Source organism: Culex pipiens, chromosome 1 (genome assembly GCF_016801865.2).
Source record: "Culex pipiens pallens isolate TS chromosome 1, TS_CPP_V2, whole genome shotgun sequence".
Taxonomy (NCBI): Eukaryota; Metazoa; Arthropoda; class Insecta; order Diptera; family Culicidae; genus Culex; species Culex pipiens.
The window spans coordinates 133313153-133331938 of NC_068937.1; the positions used below are offsets into that span (position 1 = coordinate 133313153).

Here is an 18786-nt window from a genome sequence, read left to right on the forward strand (position 1 = left end):
CTTATGTCTATATATCAACATTTTTGTAATTGTCTGCTCTACAACTTTGTAAAACATTGTTACACTCTAAAAAATAACCCTGCAAAGTTAGAAAAAACACGAAATTTTAAAATGAAAAAAATTGTTCTAAATGAAAAAATGACCCTTCTGGGGAAATGTCGATTCGAAAAGTACATTAAATTTCCCTCAAAATGACATGTTCCAAATTTTTTTACAGTCGAGTAACGGAAAATGGGAGAATTTTTAAAACTTTTTTAGTGTTTTTTTCGATGAAAAATACGATTTTTCGGAATTCTGAGTACGCCATCAAATCGAGCGTACAATTTTACATAAAAGTCTCTTTGACACCAAATTTCTATCTCATCACCGTTTCAGGCTGCAAATTATTAAAAAACACCTCTTTTTTCGCATGCTCAAAAATAAAAGGGGTCGTACCGCCCCTCCGTCACGAGATATCAAAAAACGGACCTCGGATTCGTGATCAGGGACAAAAGTTACCCCTTAGGACAAAGTTTCACGCAAATCGAAGAGGGGTCGGGGCAACTTTTCCCGATTTCGTGTGAGTTGGTAGAGAATAACCCATAACTCGTTACCGCCATCAAAGTACAGTTAAACCTCGATTGCTTGACATTTCCGTATTCTACAAATAAAATCAAATGTGACAAAAAAAAGTTTTGTAAGATTTTTACCAAAAAGAAGCCTAGTAAATACAGTATGTACTAGGATGTAACAAAAATGACTTTTTGGCGGGCATTCAGGGGTTTGTTCCGGTGGGCATACTGAGCCTAAATCCCAAATATGAGCTTGATTGGACGTAACAGGAGCTGGCGCTCCGCTCTTCAATTTTAAATGGGATTTAACCCGTAAAAAAAGATTTTTTCAAAAATGTCACTTTTTGAGGCATTTTGGCCACCAATGCGTTTACCAAAAACATCACTGGCGTGTAGGCCAGATCCTTGCGCATCTTTTGGTATATATAACATTGAAGTTTGGAGCATCCTGGAGCTCGGTACAGACCTTCAAAGTTAGGCATTTTTTTCGAAAAATCGGTCCCAGCAAAATCAAATGGCGTCTCGGGCGTCGCGAGGTGCGACGCATATCTTTTTTGCCGGGGCCGATTTTTCGAAAAAATGCCAAACTTTGAAGGTCTGTACCGAGCTCCAGGATGCTCCAAACTTCAATGTTATATATACCAAAAGATGCGCAAGGATCTGGCCTACACGCCAGTGATGTTTTTGGTAAACGCATTAATGGCCAAAATGCCTCAAAAAGTGACATTTTTGAAAAAATCTTTTTTTACGGGTTAAATCCCATTTAAAATTGAAGAGCGGAGCGCCAGCTCCTGTTACGTCCAATCAAGCTCATATTTGGGATTTAGGCTCAGTATGCCAACCGGAACAAACCCCTGAATGCCCGCCAAAAAGTCATTTTTGTTACACTCTAGTATGTACACACCAACAAACTTAAACCAGAAAATAATTAAACGTCCCCGGAATCGTTTGCAAAAACATCTCGGTCTTCATTTCAGCAACGTTATGACACCGTGGAGAAATATACGTTAGTCTGTGAGTTTGCATATTTTTGTACGATGTACGTGTGCACAATGTTTTGATTTTAAAGTTTGCATTAATTAAGACTAAAGACGAACGCTGCCTAGTGCGTGAAGGGGGAGGAGAGCAAACTGCTCTAATTACGATGTTAAAATTATGAGCAACGTCAATATTTGCTCTGCACGTTAAGTGCTAATTAATACAGAGAAATTTGCTCTGCTGGAAATTTAGCAGCACTGAAATTAAGGATAGCTGCAACTTTGTCTGCACAAAGTCCTTCGGACAAAGTCCTTTTCTAAATTCCTCCTTAAACGACAAATTCCATTCAAATGAAACCTCTCTTGGAAAACATTTCCAAAGCATTTTGCAGAACACCCTGAATGATTCCATTGAATAAATCCTCAAACAATACAGCGTATTCGCAAATTCGATTGTGTTCTTCGGCAAACATAATACCTACACACGGGAAAATCCCACACGCACACATATCGTCAAAGTACGCCCCGAGTGTGGGTGAGTGTGGGCCGACTTTACCCAAGATTAAGCTCTTGTCTGAACGCTGCTGCTTTGCGTAAATTGTTTGCCGAAGGGATCAATCAGCTCAGCCTGGGGACTCACTTGCTCTCTCCAGGAACTAATGGTATAAAAGGAGCCATGGAATCATGTCTGCTGTATGAGCAAATTAAATTACCTTGTCGTGTTCGAAGAATTGAGAATTTAATTTAGGCATACGCTCTAGAAAATTTTAAAGTCAACAAGTATGATGAAGTTTTGAGAATGATGAGAACCTCGCAAAGTTAGAATATTTGTTCAGTGCAACCAGATCGTCAGAGCGTTCAAATAACGCCTCGACTAAGTATGCAAAAACTGCAAAATATATTCAAAAGTGCGCTCCTTTTATGCAAATTAAGTCACTCGTGACACCTTTGCCGTTCGTTTGTCTTTTCTAAACGGTTTCCACGCATAAAATCCGCGACTTTTCGATTGTCAAACAATGGAATGGTAATGGTAAGTTAAAAAAAATCTGTCGGATTTTATTATAATCATCTTATTCTAGGTCTTGGCTAAGACTTTGATAGAAAAAGTTAAAAAAAATCCTGTTTTTTAATGTAAACAATTGATTTTAATTTTTTTTTCGATTTTCTGTACGTTCTACTCAACTAGTGGGGCAAGACGAACAACCCGTTGGGGCAAGAGGAACAATGCATGGAAAAACATGTTAATTTGCTAACAATTGAACTGTTATCACTTAATTATAGCAGATTAGAATGTTTTGGAACATTTTTTTTCACTTTTAGATTGAATAATAATATTTTACTAAAAATTTGATCGTTTTTACGAAAAAAAAAATTTCCTAGATGATAAATAGTAAATTTTCATAATATTACTATATTTTATATGGACAATTTTTTTAACAATTGTTTATCAGTTTTAAAGTACTTTTATGTTTTTATTTCGCAATACAATATGTTGTTGTAGCAATTCGTAATTTTTTCCATACTGAAAATCCATATGATTTTTTAAAAGCTATCAACAAAAATAACCAAAAGTTAAATCATACTTTATAATAGGTGCAAGTCATTGGAAGGGACACTACTGATCTAGAAAAAAATGCGTTTTGATAAAATGAGCCTTAAAACGAACCCTAAGCCTTATTTTGTACTTTCCAAATATTAAAATAAAACAAAGGTTTTGAAAAAAAAACTTCATTTAATCTCATGCCCCGTGGCGTTTACGTCGTTTTGGCGGTTATGTGGTAGTATAATGAGCTAATTGCATTGCTAGCAACAATTCCTCATATTGGAAATAATCAAAATTTAAAAAATTTCGGCCGTACGAGCGATTGTTCCTCTTGCCACATATGGTCGTCTTGCCCCACCTTCCCCTAATAAGATAAACTTAGAAATCCCTTCGATGTAGGGATGTAGGAGCTTCCAAACTGAACAAAATTCTGATTTTTTTTTTGTCTTGTTTGAATAAATAAGATTTTGCTTGATTTTTTTTGTTTTTTTGGTTTTTTGTTTTTTGTTTTTTGTTTTTTGTTTTTTGGTTTTTTGGTTTTTTGTTTTTTGTTTTTTGTTTTTTGTTTTTTGTTTTTTGTTTTTTGTTTTTTGTTTTTTGTTTTTTGTTTTTTGTTTTTTGTTTTTTGTTTTTTGTTTTTTTGTTTTTTGTTTTTTGTTTTTTGTTTTTTGTTTTTTGTTTTTTGTTTTTTGTTTTTTGTTTTTTGTTTTTTGTTTTTTGTTTTTTGTTTTTTGTTTTTTGTTTTTTGTTTTTTGTTTTTTGTTTTTTGTTTTTTGTTTTTTGTTTTTTGTTTTTTGTTTTTTGTTTTTTGTTTTTTGTTTTTTGTTTTTTGTTTTTTGTTTTTTGTTTTTTGTTTTTTGTTTTTTGTTTTTTGTTTTTTGTTTTTTGTTTTTTGTTTTTTGTTTTTTGTTTTTTTGTTTTTTGTTTTTTGGTACGCAGATTTTTTGGTGTCACATTTTTTCCAAGCTCGCACATTTTCCAGGTTCATTGCGCATTCTGATCAAAGCCAAGTGGAATTTAGTTTTTAGTTTTTGGTTTTGGTGGTCAGGATGAGATGAAAATAAAAAAAATACGTTTTTCTTCACAGTAAAAAAAAAATATTAAAAATGAACAAAAAATCAAATTCAAAGTAGTGCTTAAGCTTTACTAAAAACTTGAAATTCATAATGAAAAATCGTTGATTTTTTTTATTTCGGCTCTCAGCAAATATTCCCTTTTACACAAGTAATTGTGGCACGTTCCATCGATGATTTTTATTTCCATTGGTATTCCATCCCACGACGTAACAAAAAATGTCAATTATTAATCCACCAACAACCGCGACACAAAAAAAAACGATTTTCACATTTCAAAACGCGACCTTTTTATTCCAAATCGTGGCGGAAAAGCGTTATTCAATTGAATCGGGCACATTTTCGCAGAGGTGCGTACTTTACGTGACTGGTTTTTCGCCAACTTGGATTCGTACGCAACAGGGGGTGGGGAGGAATTGTGATTTTCCATCGTTGAGGGTGAGGGTTGCCTGGTGATGGTCACACTTACAAGGCACACTTTGATTTGATCAAACAGGGATTCAATTTAGTCTTTTGTTTACCTGCGATCTCACGCACGTACGAATATAAGCGACATTTATTGTAATCCTGTGGGTGGGATATTTTTTTTTCTGATTTCTCTGAAGCGGTATTTGTTTGATCGGAATTCGTTGTGTTGTGCTGTGCGATTGGAAATGTATTAGGGAATAGAAACGTGGTTACGTGATTTATCCCGTGTATGTAATCTAAATGTAATCTCAATAACTGAATCGTGTCACTTTCGTCATGATTTCGTGTTTACTGATAGCCACGGGAAATAAATGTATTTACTGTGCTCTCTGCTGGAAAGAAAAAAAAACTTCTGGAAAAGTTGATTGAACGTTTTATAAATTTTTATCAATGTTAATTCTGGGACAAGATAAAATTGCTTCTCATACACTGAACATAGAAACAAAAATAAAATAACCTGAAATATTGAAATTATTAGTATCAAAGATTTAAGAATCTTTTTAATATTTGTGAAACCTGCGTGAATTTACTAACATGAAATTCTAAAGTCAATGAACTATGTTTCAGATCTCCAAGAATAAAGTTTCACACTTTATTTCTATCTCTTTGGCAATCATCATTGGATATTGTCGTCATAAATTACAAATATTCCCCCAACGGAACCGCATCCCTTCCGGAAGATCCTTTTACAATCATCGCCCGATCAATACCCTGTCTCTCTATCTTTACCATAAACTTCGGTGACCCGCAAGTCCCGAGCAGCAGCAAATCGTTACAAGAGCATAAATAAAGGAATTATCAACCCCACTTCTTTTTTTACCCCCGTGTCCTTTCAACTCTCCAGAAGCAAGCCAGCACACAAATTGCACTTTCCCTCCGTAAATCCCAGAGTGGCAACTAATCCTGTTAACGATGTGAAAACGCATTTAGCCGGGCCAGGACTCTCCACAGGGAAGGGAATTTCCCCCTAAGTTTTTTTTTCTGTATTATCCTTCTTTCATTCACTTTCAACTCCTCGATGAAGATGGTTTGAGGGGTGGAAGCAGATAATTTTTTCACACAATTCTACATTACCAACCGATTCATTTGCACCTCTCTTGTTCCGAACAAAAAAAAATTGGACTAAACGGTGGTTGGCGTGGCACACTTCAGATCCTCAAGGATCATCGTTATGAATCCGTAATTCCGGGTCGTCGACGTGAATGAACTGTGTGTCCCTCTTCACCCCGCACACCCCCGAAGAGGGTTGTTCTATTGACTGTTAGCACTACTTCCGCGAAAGAAAGCAAAAAAAATGCATCAATTTTGCTTTCACCAAATAAAAAGAAGCTAAAATAAAATTCAAGTGCATTGTGGTGGGAAATTGCAAAATTGGACTTTTCCAACGGATGACAACGCGGGAGGGGGAAAAACTCTTCCTTTGCTTGCCAGCCGGAATGTCGCAGGTGTCGCCCATTTGGAGGAATTTTACTGGATTAAGGTGAAAGCTCTAACCTCTTTATTGCCGTACGTACACCGTTAGCTGCACATTTCTCCCGTTGAGGACTGTCCTGACTCGGTACCAAGAAAGGATGGAAGAAAAGACACGCGAAGAGGGACCCATAAATTTGTCTACCCAAATGGTCCTGGGAGGTCTCTTGCCGGCGGAGAGAATTGCAGCACCCCGGGACAGGTCGGAGTGCACACTTCTTATGGCTGCACCTAGGTAGCAGTGCTGCCAGCTTCATGGTTGGATGCTGCGAAAATGGAGGAAATTGTGGAGTGCAGTTTCTTCTTTTTTGCTTTCATTGAAGGTGGCACAATGGTTAAACGAGGGGTAGGTCAGTTGTATTTTCAATTAAATTGAAAGATTTTTTCACAATCAGCCTTATTTTGTATTTGTTGAGTTCAAAACTATTTTCAATTTTCACAACTAAAAAACATCGAAACACCCCTCGGCATAGAATGTCTCAGAACGAACAGCCCATCGGATTGCTTCTGTGACTTGCTCCTTGCTTCCCGTAACATCTCAGAGACACTCCCCCGGCGCAGACTTTTTATATGTTTCTAAGAAGTGTACGTGTGCCTGTTTGTATGTGTGTGTGTGAGCCCAAATAGACAAACTGAACAATGATGCTAATATTCCGCTCGAGAGCCAGCGAAATAAGCTCGACTCGACGACTTTTTTTAACTCTTGCAAGGAAATGTTCAGATATTACGTTGCGCAAATTTTCAAAACGTCAAACGCATACACGTCACAAATCCAAATATCAATTCAGAGTTTATTTTGAACTTCAAAGATCAGTCATACAGATATTTCCATTCAAACCAATTGTAGAGCGATTTCCAACCACGTGGTTTGTGCATTTCTAGATTATTTTTTTTTGAAAAGGTCCCATAAGCTATTGTCTTTTATATGTTTATAGGACCTTTTAAAAAAAACTCTAGATTTGACAGCTGTCAGTCGTTAAAATAACAGTCACGTAATTTTCAAACGATCCCCTGCGAAACCCAGAAAAGGGACTCGTTCATCTTGAGCCCGGCACTCCTCCCGCGAGGAGTGTTGGGCCAACGTCAGGCAGACATCGGGCGTTGGAGTGAGTGGAAAAGCCCCTTGCACAAATCAAGAAGGTGCAGAGAAAAATGGGCAAACGGCTTGAAAGAAATGGTCTTATCTATTCATGAATTCCATAAATTTGAATCACATTTCAGCGACCGGCCAGCCAGCTAGGTGAGATTACAGGAGGGGGGGGGGGGAAGGGCTTAGTCTGCCAAGATATCGGACTGGGGTAACGGAGAAAGGCCAATGGAAATGGGTTTGCAAGAAAAGGTAAGGTAAAAGGTATTTTTTTTCGTTGCTTCAAATAGAAATCATATTGTTTATAAAATAAAATGTTTCAAAAATGGATAAGTATGGGTTTTTTATAGGTCGTTTAAGGACCGCTTAACTCAAGAATATTTTCGTTTTGAAAAAGTATGGAAATTGAAATTAACTGTGAACAAAACAAACAGCAAACACGAAAATACTAAACAATGACCATAAATTGGACCTAGTCCACATTCACAGCTAAGCTATTGACAAAATTATGGTAATTGTTTACATTTTTCGACTCCGCCAAACGTCAAACTATACACATTCGTTGTCGGATCTTCTCCAAGACGGCAGCATTTTTTAATGGTTTGACGTTTGAGGGTGAAGTCCAATAAGTGCGGTTGTGTTATCGCTTGCAAATGTCAATTACATTTGACGTTTTAATTTTTATTTCTACAGAGACGATTCGTTGAAGCGAATCTCGCTAATTAGAATCTCTCATTCAAATTGAAAAGCACTCAAACGTCAAAACTTAGCTGACAGTGGTTCAAAAAAACAGTGCGGATTCATTCGGTTCGGTTGAACGAATCCAAATTCGCTAATTAGGTTTTACACCGTGACGTCATTTGGCAGCTCGTGTGCACTGTTTACATGGTCTTCGTCGATTGTCGATGAATTTTCCCGAACAAAATCGACGACCGCATCGAACTGTGCTAAGTCCATGTAAACAGTGCAATCCTTCTAACCTCCAAATCGAGTCAGCGTAAAACCTAATTGGAACGACTGACAGCTGTCAAAAGCGCGAAACAACATGCTCGGAAAACGGCGAACAAAACGGTCGAAATGTAAACATTAGTTTGACAACTCAATTATGAGGTTTCAGTGCTCGCTAGTTCGAATTCAATTCCATTCGAGTTAGCAAATCAACTCTGTATTAGAAATAGAAAATTAGATTCGATTTGACTAAATTAGATTTGCCGAAACGGCTCAAAATAAGAGTACAAAAACAAAGTCCAATACCGCTTCATCTGACCCAATTCAAACAGTCAAACAGTCCCAACTCTCTTATCACCGCTCGTCCAAACATCTCAGACGACTCCACCGAAATCAGTCGTCCCAAAATGCGGCCCCTCGTACTGCTTGCGTTGTTCTGCTGGTTGACGTTGCAAAACTGCGCCATTTCTGCCCCAAATCCTCCGGAGAACACCGAGTGTAGCTGGCTGTACAAGTGTTGCCAGTTCGACCCGAACCAACCGGTCTGCCGACGCCTCTGTCCGCATCCGGAGATCGTCTGCGAGCCGCTTGGAGCCGGGCTTGATAAGCTACTGGTGGCCAACCCGAGACACATCTTCGTGGCCCCAAACTGCAAGGAGGGCTACCGGTTGGATCCCCGGGGTCGCTGCAGGTCGGTGTTCTGAGGCGATTCATTGTAATGCGGTTTGTAAATAAAGCTACTGAACAGTGATATTTGTGTAATTCTTGTCAAGATCCGACACGAAATCAACACCAGATCGGTGAGATGAACGAAGGCAAACAGGTTTGCCATTTCAATTTTCGATAATCTGCAACATTTATGATCCCAAACACAATCAATGACATCGTTTTGGTTGTTCCAGGGGTGCCATCTAGCTTTATTAAGCCCCCTTGCTTCAACTCTGGAGGGGGGTTGATCCTGGTGTCGTTCGGTTGACTCGGTCCAGGGTTGCTAAATGTCGTTGTCATATTGGTTTTCACTGAACACGACTGGCAACCCGGCCGGTCCCTTCTGCCAAACACGGTCAACAACTGCGTCCCATGTTTCAATCTGCAATGGCTTCTGGTTAAATGGTAATTGAAAAAGTCAGCACCAGACACTCGGCATCAACAACGGTGATTGGGACGACGACGACGACGACGATGTTGATGAGCCGGGCAAGCCAAATGGCTGCTGCTGACCAGAGACCAGACCAGCGGCAGCTTCCAGGTTCTGGCCAGGAAGGTGGCAAGTCAATGAGGTCGGTATACATGGTGGTTGTGCGTTCGATGTTCGGCTTTGGCTAGTTTGATTGCCTCGGCGATAATAGAAACACACAATCCAATCATATCATTGTACCGAAAGGGGCTAATATCAATATCTTCATCATAACAGTTAAATTTAATCGGCTTCTGGATGAGGCGGGTCGAAACATATCGTCTGACTAGGAGCGATTTGTTCTATTCGATGACCAAGTTCTATAAATTGAAACAGTTATCTTCATGGGAAGAATCAAGTTCAGATACGATACAACAATCGAACCGGTTAAGGCAGCTGGGAACAGGCACTGTATTACTTCTAATATCAATACAAGTTGAACAACAACGGTACTCAGGAGGGTAGCTACTCAAAAAATAAATGCACTATTATTAGTCCAATAACCTAAGAAGTACGACGTTCCATACCGTTGATCATATCCATCTGTAAATAGCAACTTTTCTTGATTCGCTGTCGCAGATAACCTTGAACTGCCCATCTATGAATGCCTTTATTATTCGCACCTGTACAACCCCTCCCTCACCCCGTACAGATAACCCGATAATCAACACCACCCCAACGTCATCATCACGATCATCGCGGCGACGTTCAGGTGTGCGCAAACTACTACAACGCTCTCCCCAGACCTACGCCCGGTAATCACCATGTCAACAGCGGGACTCGGTTTATCGTATTTACATTTCTCCGCGAGGCTGCGCTGCGCCGTGCTGCGGGAACAAACAAGATGTCCCACCGTACTGCTGCCTCACACTCGAGTCACCGTCGGTTGGTGGAGCAGTTCACATCGCGATCTTCTTTGAAAAGTGCTTTACATTTCTTCGGGTAGCGGTCTAGTCTTCTACCCTCTTCTAGCGTGTTTCAAGATGTAGCACCGTAAGTGTTTACGAGAGATGTCCGGTTCAAGTTCTGCGTACAAGTTCCGACCTTGCTCCAATTGCAGATGAAGTACCAGCAGTGCGTAATTGATCTTGCGATCGTGCTGGTCACGGTCCCATCACTAGTTGTCGTAGCGCTGCTGTTGGACAACATCATGAACTATACGCCCTGGAACGAGCAGTTCGACTCCCAGGTGATCGTGCTCGGTCTGGCGGTAGCCTTCTTCGTGATCGTGGTCCTTGTGGCCCTGTACCTGACGCACCGCGTCGGAGCCTGCATGTGGACGGGTCCGCTACCGAGCGGGGCTCCGGGTGAATCTTCAATCTACACCGTCGAATCCGGTGCAGGTCGTCCGGCGGCACCCCCACCGGACTACGCCACGATTCTGCGCGATCCACCGCCGTACGAAAAGATCGAGAAGTATCTTCTGCTGGATGAACCCCCACCCTCGTACGCCGCATCCGTTGCATCTCTCGAAGGTGCCCACATCTGAACCAACCTGCTCCAACCACTCCCCAAATTCAGTACGATTCTGCAAGATCTGATACGAATAAATGCGCACAAACGCCGCTGTCTTGAACTTTCTAATTAGCATCTTTTATTGGTATACAAGCCAGAGATAACATCAAGTGCGTCAAAGCGCCAAGATAACGAACGGCGCCACTGCCACGGCTAGACCGTACTGCTGGTACAAAGGTGTTGGCGGTGAACGTAGATGCTGGAGACCTTTGTGCTCCAGGACCTGTTCGATCCAGAACAGTGCCCAATCCAGTGGTGGTTGAGGCTGGTTTCGGAACTGCTTTGAGCGAGTTACGGCTCGTTGGTGGTAGCTGAAAGAAGTTCAGTTACAATGTAATTCTTGAAACAAGACAACTGTGCTGATCTGTTTACATGCCTGAGTGATTAACAATTTCGTGTTTCTAGGGAATTCCATCCGCGATATATCTTGTTTTGCGTTACTGTTATCACTGTTTAAAAACAACTAACAAATCCTTCCAGCGAAGTGCTACTCACCACAAACAAACAAAACTAACAAACCTACCTTTCGTTCGTCAGCACCACCACCACTGCCTTCCTCAACGAATCTTCACGAACTTCGCTAGGTAGCATTCGGATTCCCACTCCGGCTCGAACCAGTTTGTCCACATTCTGGTACTGATCGGCAACGGGCGGAATCCAAACCATCGGAACTCCAAATCAGGACGCCTCTTACAGCCCCAGCAATCCCCCGTGACCTATCAGAAGCTTCGTACGAGGATCCGCAAGTAGGGCACTTGTGGAATCCACTTGCTCACCAGAACGTTCTTCGGAATGCCCCCAAAGCATCCGTAAAAGTTGTCCACGTACAGAAAGCTCATCCGCGTTCAAACGTCAATATCGTCAGGTTGTGTCTTGAACAGTCGGTTGGATATTTGCCGGTTCCAGATGTGATGGCTCCGGGACGGAGTCGTCTGCAGAAAGAGAATGTTGTGACCGTGCACCGGTTGAAGGCACGGTAATACGAAACAGAACCAACTTGACGATCCCATGGCTCGAACTGATTGCGTTGAGTCGGTTTGAGGGGGAACCTCTTATCAGTGGGCTTGCCGGTTAAAGATAATGAAAACGCTGTGGTACTGGACACGTTTAGGTAGTTTTACTCTTCGTTTTTCTTTTCTTTGTTTTGGGAGCTAGGCATCCCAGAATCTTTCCAAGCATCACGTAAAATAAGAATGCCGCAAGCGCGACTGCTCCGAGCAGGTCCAGATTGTACGTCTGGATCACGCTCATCTCCAGCGTCGGAGATCGCAGGTATGCGAGACCTTTGTTCTCCAGAACCTTCTCGATCCAGAAGATGGCTCGATCCAGCGGATGATCGGGCTGTCCTTTGAAGTGGTACGATCGTTCCTTCATCTTGCTGCGACAGCTGAAATTGGGTGGTGTTTGTTAGATGATCTTTAAATACTTCAAGGATTCTCACCTGGGATCTTCAACAACTCTTAAAATTGCCTCTTTTAGAGTCTTTTCGTTAACGTCCTTTGGAAGCAGCTTGGTCGCTACACCGGCCCGTACCAGCTTGTCCGCATTCGCGTACTGATCGACAAAGAAGGGAACCGCTACTACGGGAACGCCGTGCCAGGTAGCTTCCTGAGTGCTCAGCAGACCCCCGTGGCTGATGAACAGTTTCGTGCGAGGGTTGGCCAGGATAGCCGATTGCGGAACCCATTTTAAAACCAGCACGTTAGGAGGAACCACCCCAAGCGACAACGGATCACCGTGCTTCCAGATGAATCCGTACTCCGGCATCGATCGGAACGCCGCGAGGATCTGCTTGTTGACATCCGGACCGAGCATCTCGCTCTGGATGTTGGTTCCGAAGCTGAACAGTACGGCTCCCTTGTTGGCGCGTGCGATGAACTGTTTGACGATCGGGGGAACCTCCTCGCTGCGTGACACGTGCAGCCCGGCCACGGAGATGACGTTAGGCGGTAGCAGCTGGTAGTAGTCCATGCTGAAGTGCCCGTTCACGAGGATGATGTCCGAGCGTTTTTCGACATCCTTGACGGAGGGAGCATCCGGACCGAACAGTTGCTTCACGCGACGATCTTCGCTGGTCATGTAGATGTAGTTGCGGCACACGTGATCGAGCGTCCAGTACAGGGTGTTTTTGGCTCGTTCGACAATGCTCATCTGACTGCCGAAGCTGGACGCGTAGTGCGGCATGTACGAGGGGTGAACCGGAGCATCCGAGAGGTCCGGAGTGTGAGATGGGATATTGAACGCCGTGACGGAGACCAGCGGGGGATTCCCGAAGTAGTCGACGAATCCCAGCAAGAAGTGTCCCATGGTAAAGTCATGGATGATCAGGTCAAACTTGAAGCTTCTCGGGTACGCCAACAACCTGTGGATGGCTTCCTCCTGGGCCAAATGTCGACTCGCGCGTTCGTAAAAATCGTACAAGAAGAACACATTGGCGATCGGACTCATCTCCACGGTCACATCCCATTCGAATTCTCCGTACTCGGCGTTCACTCTGTCCATCAAACCACGCACCATCAGAAACGTCTTCCCGGGAACCGACGGTTCCTCCTCGAACGACAGAATCGTCAAGTTGTGCCCATTGTCGTACAGCCGCTCGAAGATCTGCTTGTTCCAGATGTGATGACTCTTGGACGCCAGCGATTGCAGGAAGAGAATGTTATCCGCCGAGATAAGGGGAACCGCCACTAGTACTAGCAGTACGGTTATCGCCGCGAGAGACTTCACCGTCACAGACATCGTTGCGCGGTAAGCACGTACACGATACTGGTCGAGGTTATGGTTGAGCTACGGCGTCAGCCTGGGCGTAGCGCATTGGTGTGCGGTATTTAGCTAGTATTTTTTTGTTGTGCGGATCGAGCATCAATTGTGATGATGCTATACAATGTAGTCAATAACTAGTATAGCTTATTTTGAATAAACCAATCTGTCCACGACTATGAGTATAGACGTGTTGAACTCGTACCTTTACGACCATTATCCAATACATTTATTTTGTTGCCGACATGCTTCATTGATTTGCTCAGATCATGTTCGATGAATCTTTTGTTGTAGAGGTATAAAGACCTAAATTCTATTTTGTCTTTCTTTCTCTTAATAAAATACTCACTTCACCTACGTCTATGTCCATTTACTATCAACATTATCTTAAAATTAACACACACTGATAGCGTAAACCTTCAATCAAAACCGCTTATCAGCTCTACTAAAACTTGGCCAACTCTCACTTCACTCAAAATCAAACACCTTTCGGCAGCGATTCCGGTGGTCCGGTTTGTACCCCTCGGGACAAACAACCCGCGCCGGTCTCATCCTAGTCCGGTCGTAAAATCCTCCCCGCGTCGAAAACAGTCTAAACGAGGACAACTGTTCCGCAGGCTCGGGTTGTTCCGTCGGTTCAACGCAGTTCCAGGACCGGAAGCACAGCTCCCTGCAGCGGGACAGCGGCTCGGCCGGTTCACAGCAGCTGTACCGCCACTCGCAGTAATCCTTGGTCACCGTCCGGAAGTTCTCCGCGGACTCGACATCTTGACCGAGGCCGGATTTGAAAAATACGACGCAGATGATGGACGTCAGAAGCGCCGATTTGGTCTTCATCGCGTGCACTTGTTATTGAACACTGAGAAGAGTGCGATTAAGGGATGAACTGTGAAGACTACTGAGGCTGTTATCAACATCCTCCTCTTAAGTCGGAGCAATCCACTTGACAGCCATGTTGACCGCAGTTAAGTCAAACAATTCCGACAATTCGTTAAAATCTTCAGCATTCCTCACTCGTAGCAACTTTTTAACCTTTTTGCAGAAAATTCTCTGTCAAATCGACGGTGCCTCACGAGGCTCGATGCCATTAAAAAGGAGTGCTTAAATATTCAAACTCACAACTCGACGACGTGCCCTCAAAGCTGCGTTGTTAAGAAAATTTAAAAACTTCAATTTTTAATTTAAAATGCCAACTTTCCAGCGACCATCTCACTCTTTAAACTTCACCGAAGCCTTCCTTTTCCTGGCATCGTGCGACTCTTGGTCGGCGGTGGCCATTTAGAGATCAAGGGATTTGGGCGTCCGTCGTCCGAGGCCCGCCATCATCGCAATCGTGTCTTTAAGGTCCCTCCAGCATTCCAGCAACGGCCGGAGACGAACGACAGAACGACAAATATAAACATGCGGATGAGATTTCGCACAACGTTGGTCCGCCCCAAGGGTGCTTCTTCGTGCCAGGGCCCAAAGTCGGCTCCGGGTGGCGACTTTTGGCGGGCGGCGGCTCGAGGGGGGTTAAATTATATCATCGTCTTTTTGGGGGTAGTCTTCTGAATCTTAATTTTTCGACTATTTTATTACACTAGTTTTTCGTCGTCGTATCTTCCCCAGCTGTGATGCCAAGTCTCTGAACGGGGAATTTAGGTGGCGTCGTTGCTGTTTTGGAAGCTGGGTTTTGCCACTTTAATTTTCTTGGGAATCTTGTTTTATCAAGTTTAGACAAAAATATTGTCAGTACTTTTAAATACAGTCGACTCTCTGGCTGTCGATATTCTCTATATTATTATTGCTCCAGCTGTCAATAAATTTGTCAGTCCTTTCGCGTAGCATGCTTTGATTTTTCGTTCTATAAATTGATACCAGGTTATTTTTATTTTTAATCAATTTATTTTTAAATATGTTTTCTCGTCTTGGATGTCATCTCAAAGTGAGATAATTGATGATTACAGGGGAAATAAATAGAACACTAACTAACCTTCCTTACTAACTGTCACACAGAAAACGTGATGTCAAAAAAATAAACTTTGCGAAACGCCACTGAATGCAGGATGACGGTTCAGTTGAGACAGAGTGACATCTTAAAATTCATTCCACAACATATATGAATGCTCGCATCTTTGGCCACCGGATGCGCTGGCCTCTCTTTGGTGAACTTCCGGGCGAGAAGAAGAAATTTTCCCGAAAAGGGAAGTTTTACAGACAAGAAAAAAAAACTAGAAGATGGCGGAAAACCTAAAAGATAGATGATGATGATAGTGTCGGGCGTGAGTGTTTGTGTGTGTGTGTAAGTGTGTCTACGATCCGGCAAGAGAGTGATGATAAAGGACGGAATTTATAGGTACCTTAATGATGTTAGAGCGAACGTGGTCGGCGTGTGGAAGTGGCTCATCGTGATGTTTATTTTTGCTAGGAATTCTTTTTTTTACTGTCTTGAAAAATGTACCCAGAAATGAAGGAGTGCAGGAAAATGGACCACTTTCGTGCATTCATTCGTTTACAGGTGGCAGCGTGCAGATATGAAAAATGCTCCTTTTATTTAAAATTTATTAAGTTGGAGCAAAACTATTTGTCTTCTTGGACTATGCATCTATGAGTGTAATGAGTTTTTTGTAAATTTTTATCAGGAATTTTTGAAGCTGTTTTAAAAATTTAGTCAAAATAAAGTAATTGAATTTTTCATATCAAAAAGTCTCTTTTTAAACATATAGCATAGTAAATCGGGGTGACATTGATAGAACTTCAACTTAATTTTCAAATATTTTCAATATTTTAAAACTTGTCTCAAGATTTTTATTAGACCACGCCATATAAATGTACGTTTTTACAATAAAAAAACAACGGTGCTCTACGAAACAGTTTCACTGATTTTTTATTTAAAATAATCGGAGTGACACAATGTTTTTCTCATCATTTCTAACCTAAAAGTCTGCAATTTTGAATCATCACGTCAAATTGATCATAAGTAAAATTACATTTTGGACTTAGTAAAAAAACTTTCTTCTGCTTTCAAATATTTTCTGAAGTTTATGTCCCTGGACTCTGGTCACAAACAAGGAGGGGGGGGGGGGATTAAAAAATATATAAAAATTTAGTCATAAGTTTTCAAAATATCGAAATACCACCAATTTTTTTGTCTTCAAATTTCTTTTGCAGTACTGTACATCGGAATTTCACAAAAAAAAATCTAAATGGTTTTGATCGATCCCAGACATGGCAGGAAAATGCATTTCAAATTATTTTAAGTTAATTAGACTTCTATTTCTATTAAAATTATGAAGACTTTTGACAGCATTTTTTTTTTGCTCCCTGAACTGATTACGAAGGGTGGGGTGACATAATCTTTAAGAAATATCTGCAATGGCCTTATAACAAATTAATAAAAAAATCTAATTCGTGATTTTAATTTTGCCAATAAATCTTCAACCTATCAATGTCACCTAGGATTACGGTATATTACAACATTTTGTTTATTTAGGCCATGGTAAATATTTTTCGAATACAAAAATCTGTTTTTTTTTTTAAATCGAAGTCTTATCAACTGAAAACATCCTAAAATGTTGCTTTACTATATGATTATCATAATGATCATGTTTGGACTCGTTTTTAAAATATTGGAATTTTTTATGAAACTCCGCAAAAACTTATTTTCTAGCCAAAAAAAATCGTCCGTAATATATTTTTGAAACACTTTTTTCATCCAAATGTTGAAACTATAGTTCCTAATTTGACTTTTCATACTTTTTTTATATTTGAATTTTCTAAAATCCCGTTTCGAATTGTAAGATTGTTTAATCGTAACTTCCACAATAACTTGTCAGAGGTAACGTAGCCTTACCTGGTTTTAGCGAAAAAAAATTTTTTGGAGATTTTTAGAAAATACCCCAAATTTTTCACAAAACTATGTTTTTTCGAACAAAATACTCAAAATTTCAATTTTCACAATATGGGTATCAAACGATCGAGATTTTTTCAAATATTTCGAATGTTATTACAAAATTTTTTGAGAATACTCAAAATTTTCACAAAACTTCGTGTTTTTGAATAAAATACTCAAAATTTCAATTTTTACAATATGGGTACTAAACGATCGGGATTTTTTCATACATTTCGAATGTAATAACAATATTTTTTTGAAAATACTCATAATTTTCACAAATCTACGTATTTTTGTAAAACTTTTCAAAATTTCAGTTTTTACAATATGGGTATCAAATAATCATATAATTTTTTTCAAAAATACGTAGTTTTGCGAAAATTTTGAGTATTTTCATTTTTTTAATAACTTTCGAAACGTATGAAAAAATCCTTTCTGTAAGTTTTTTTTATAGTTTTTTCTTACTCTTGCTAGTGCCTTAGTTAAAGAAATAATTGTTCCTTAATGGATTATGATGCAACACACAGCTGTAAGGAACTCCAAAACTCTGTTATGCACTTCAAAATAACTCATTGTATCTTGATTATTCACCAATAAAACCGAATTGAATTGAATTGTATGAACAATCCCGATCGTTTGATACCCACATTGTAAAAACGGAAATTTTTAGTATTTTTTCGAAAATACGTAGTTTTGTGAAAATTTTGAGTATTTTCAAAAAATATTGTTATTACATTCGAAATATATGAAAAAATCCCGATCGTTCGACACCCACATCGTAAAAACGGAAATTTTGAGTAATTTTTTTAGAAAATACGTAGTTTTGTGAAAATTTTGAGTATTTTCGAAAAATGTTGTTACTACATTCGAAATGTATGAAAAAATCCCGATCGTTTGATACCAACATTGTAAAAACGGAAATTTTGAGTATTTTTTTTCGGAAATACGTAGTTTTGTGAAAATTTGGAGTATTTTCAAAAAATATTGTTATTACATTCGAAATGTATGAAAAAATCCCGATCGTTCGATACCCACATTGTAAAAACGGAAATTTTGAGTATTTTATTCGAAAATACGTAGTTTTGTGAAAATTTCGAGTATTTTCTAAAAATGTTGTTATTACATTCGAAATGTATGAAAAAATCCCGATCGTTTGATACCAACATTGTAAAAACGGAAATTTTGAGTATTTTTTCGGAAATACGTAGTTTTGTGAAAATTTGGAGTATTTTCAAAAAATATTGTTATTGCATTCGAAATGTATGAAAAAAATCCCGATCGTTCGATACCCACATTGTAAAAACGGAAATTTTGAGTCTTTTATTTGAAAATACGTAGTTTTGTGA

General features: G+C 40.3%; 3 protein-coding genes across 4 annotated transcripts; 1 reads left to right on the top strand and 2 right to left on the bottom strand.

The window, feature by feature from the left end:
• The first annotated feature begins 10127 nt into the window (after positions 1-10127).
• Positions 10128-10878, top strand: LOC120431766 (uncharacterized). Its single transcript, XM_039596887.2, has 2 exons — positions 10128-10287; positions 10355-10878. Exon 2 carries the CDS (start codon positions 10355-10357, stop codon positions 10781-10783), a length of 429 nt encoding a protein of 142 aa, XP_039452821.1. The 5' UTR covers positions 10128-10287; the 3' UTR covers positions 10784-10878.
• Positions 10866-11864, bottom strand: LOC120431775 (UDP-glucosyltransferase 2-like). 2 transcript variants are annotated; one of them, XM_039596899.2, is made up of 2 exons: positions 11333-11864; positions 10866-11120 (listed from the first exon to the last, which is right to left on the bottom strand). In XM_039596899.2, exons 1-2 carry the CDS (start codon positions 11473-11475, stop codon positions 10925-10927), a joined length of 339 nt encoding a protein of 112 aa, XP_039452833.1. In that variant the 5' UTR covers positions 11476-11864; the 3' UTR covers positions 10866-10924. The 2 variants fall into 2 exon arrangements, 1 of the variants encoding a protein (XP_039452833.1); XR_008212537.1 differs by having other exon boundaries at positions 10992-11120; positions 11182-11470.
• A 40-nt stretch (positions 11865-11904) lies between these two features.
• Positions 11905-13588, bottom strand: LOC120431760 (UDP-glycosyltransferase UGT5-like). The gene is made up of 2 exons (XM_039596881.2): positions 12251-13588; positions 11905-12196 (listed from the first exon to the last, which is right to left on the bottom strand). Exons 1-2 carry the CDS (start codon positions 13546-13548, stop codon positions 11917-11919), a joined length of 1578 nt encoding a protein of 525 aa, XP_039452815.1. The 5' UTR covers positions 13549-13588; the 3' UTR covers positions 11905-11916.
• Between the last annotated feature and the right edge of the window lie 5198 nt (positions 13589-18786).

What these genes read in the sequence shown, in the direction of transcription:
- LOC120431766 (XM_039596887.2), top strand. Translation starts at nt 10,355, where the DNA reads ATGAAGTACCAGCAGTGCGTAATTGATCTTGCGATCGTGCTGGTCACG.
- LOC120431775 (XM_039596899.2), bottom strand. Translation starts at nt 11,475, where the DNA reads ATGGTTTGGATTCCGCCCGTTGCCGATCAGTACCAGAATGTGGACAAA. An exon ending in GTGGTGCTGACGAACGAAAG is followed by an intron (nt 11,121 to 11,332) that starts GTAGGTTTGTTA and finishes AACTTCTTTCAG; the next exon opens with CTACCACCAACGAGCCGTAA.
- LOC120431760 (XM_039596881.2), bottom strand. Translation starts at nt 13,548, where the DNA reads ATGTCTGTGACGGTGAAGTCTCTCGCGGCGATAACCGTACTGCTAGTA. An exon ending in AGAGTTGTTGAAGATCCCAG is followed by an intron (nt 12,197 to 12,250) that starts GTGAGAATCCTT and finishes ACCCAATTTCAG; the next exon opens with CTGTCGCAGCAAGATGAAGG.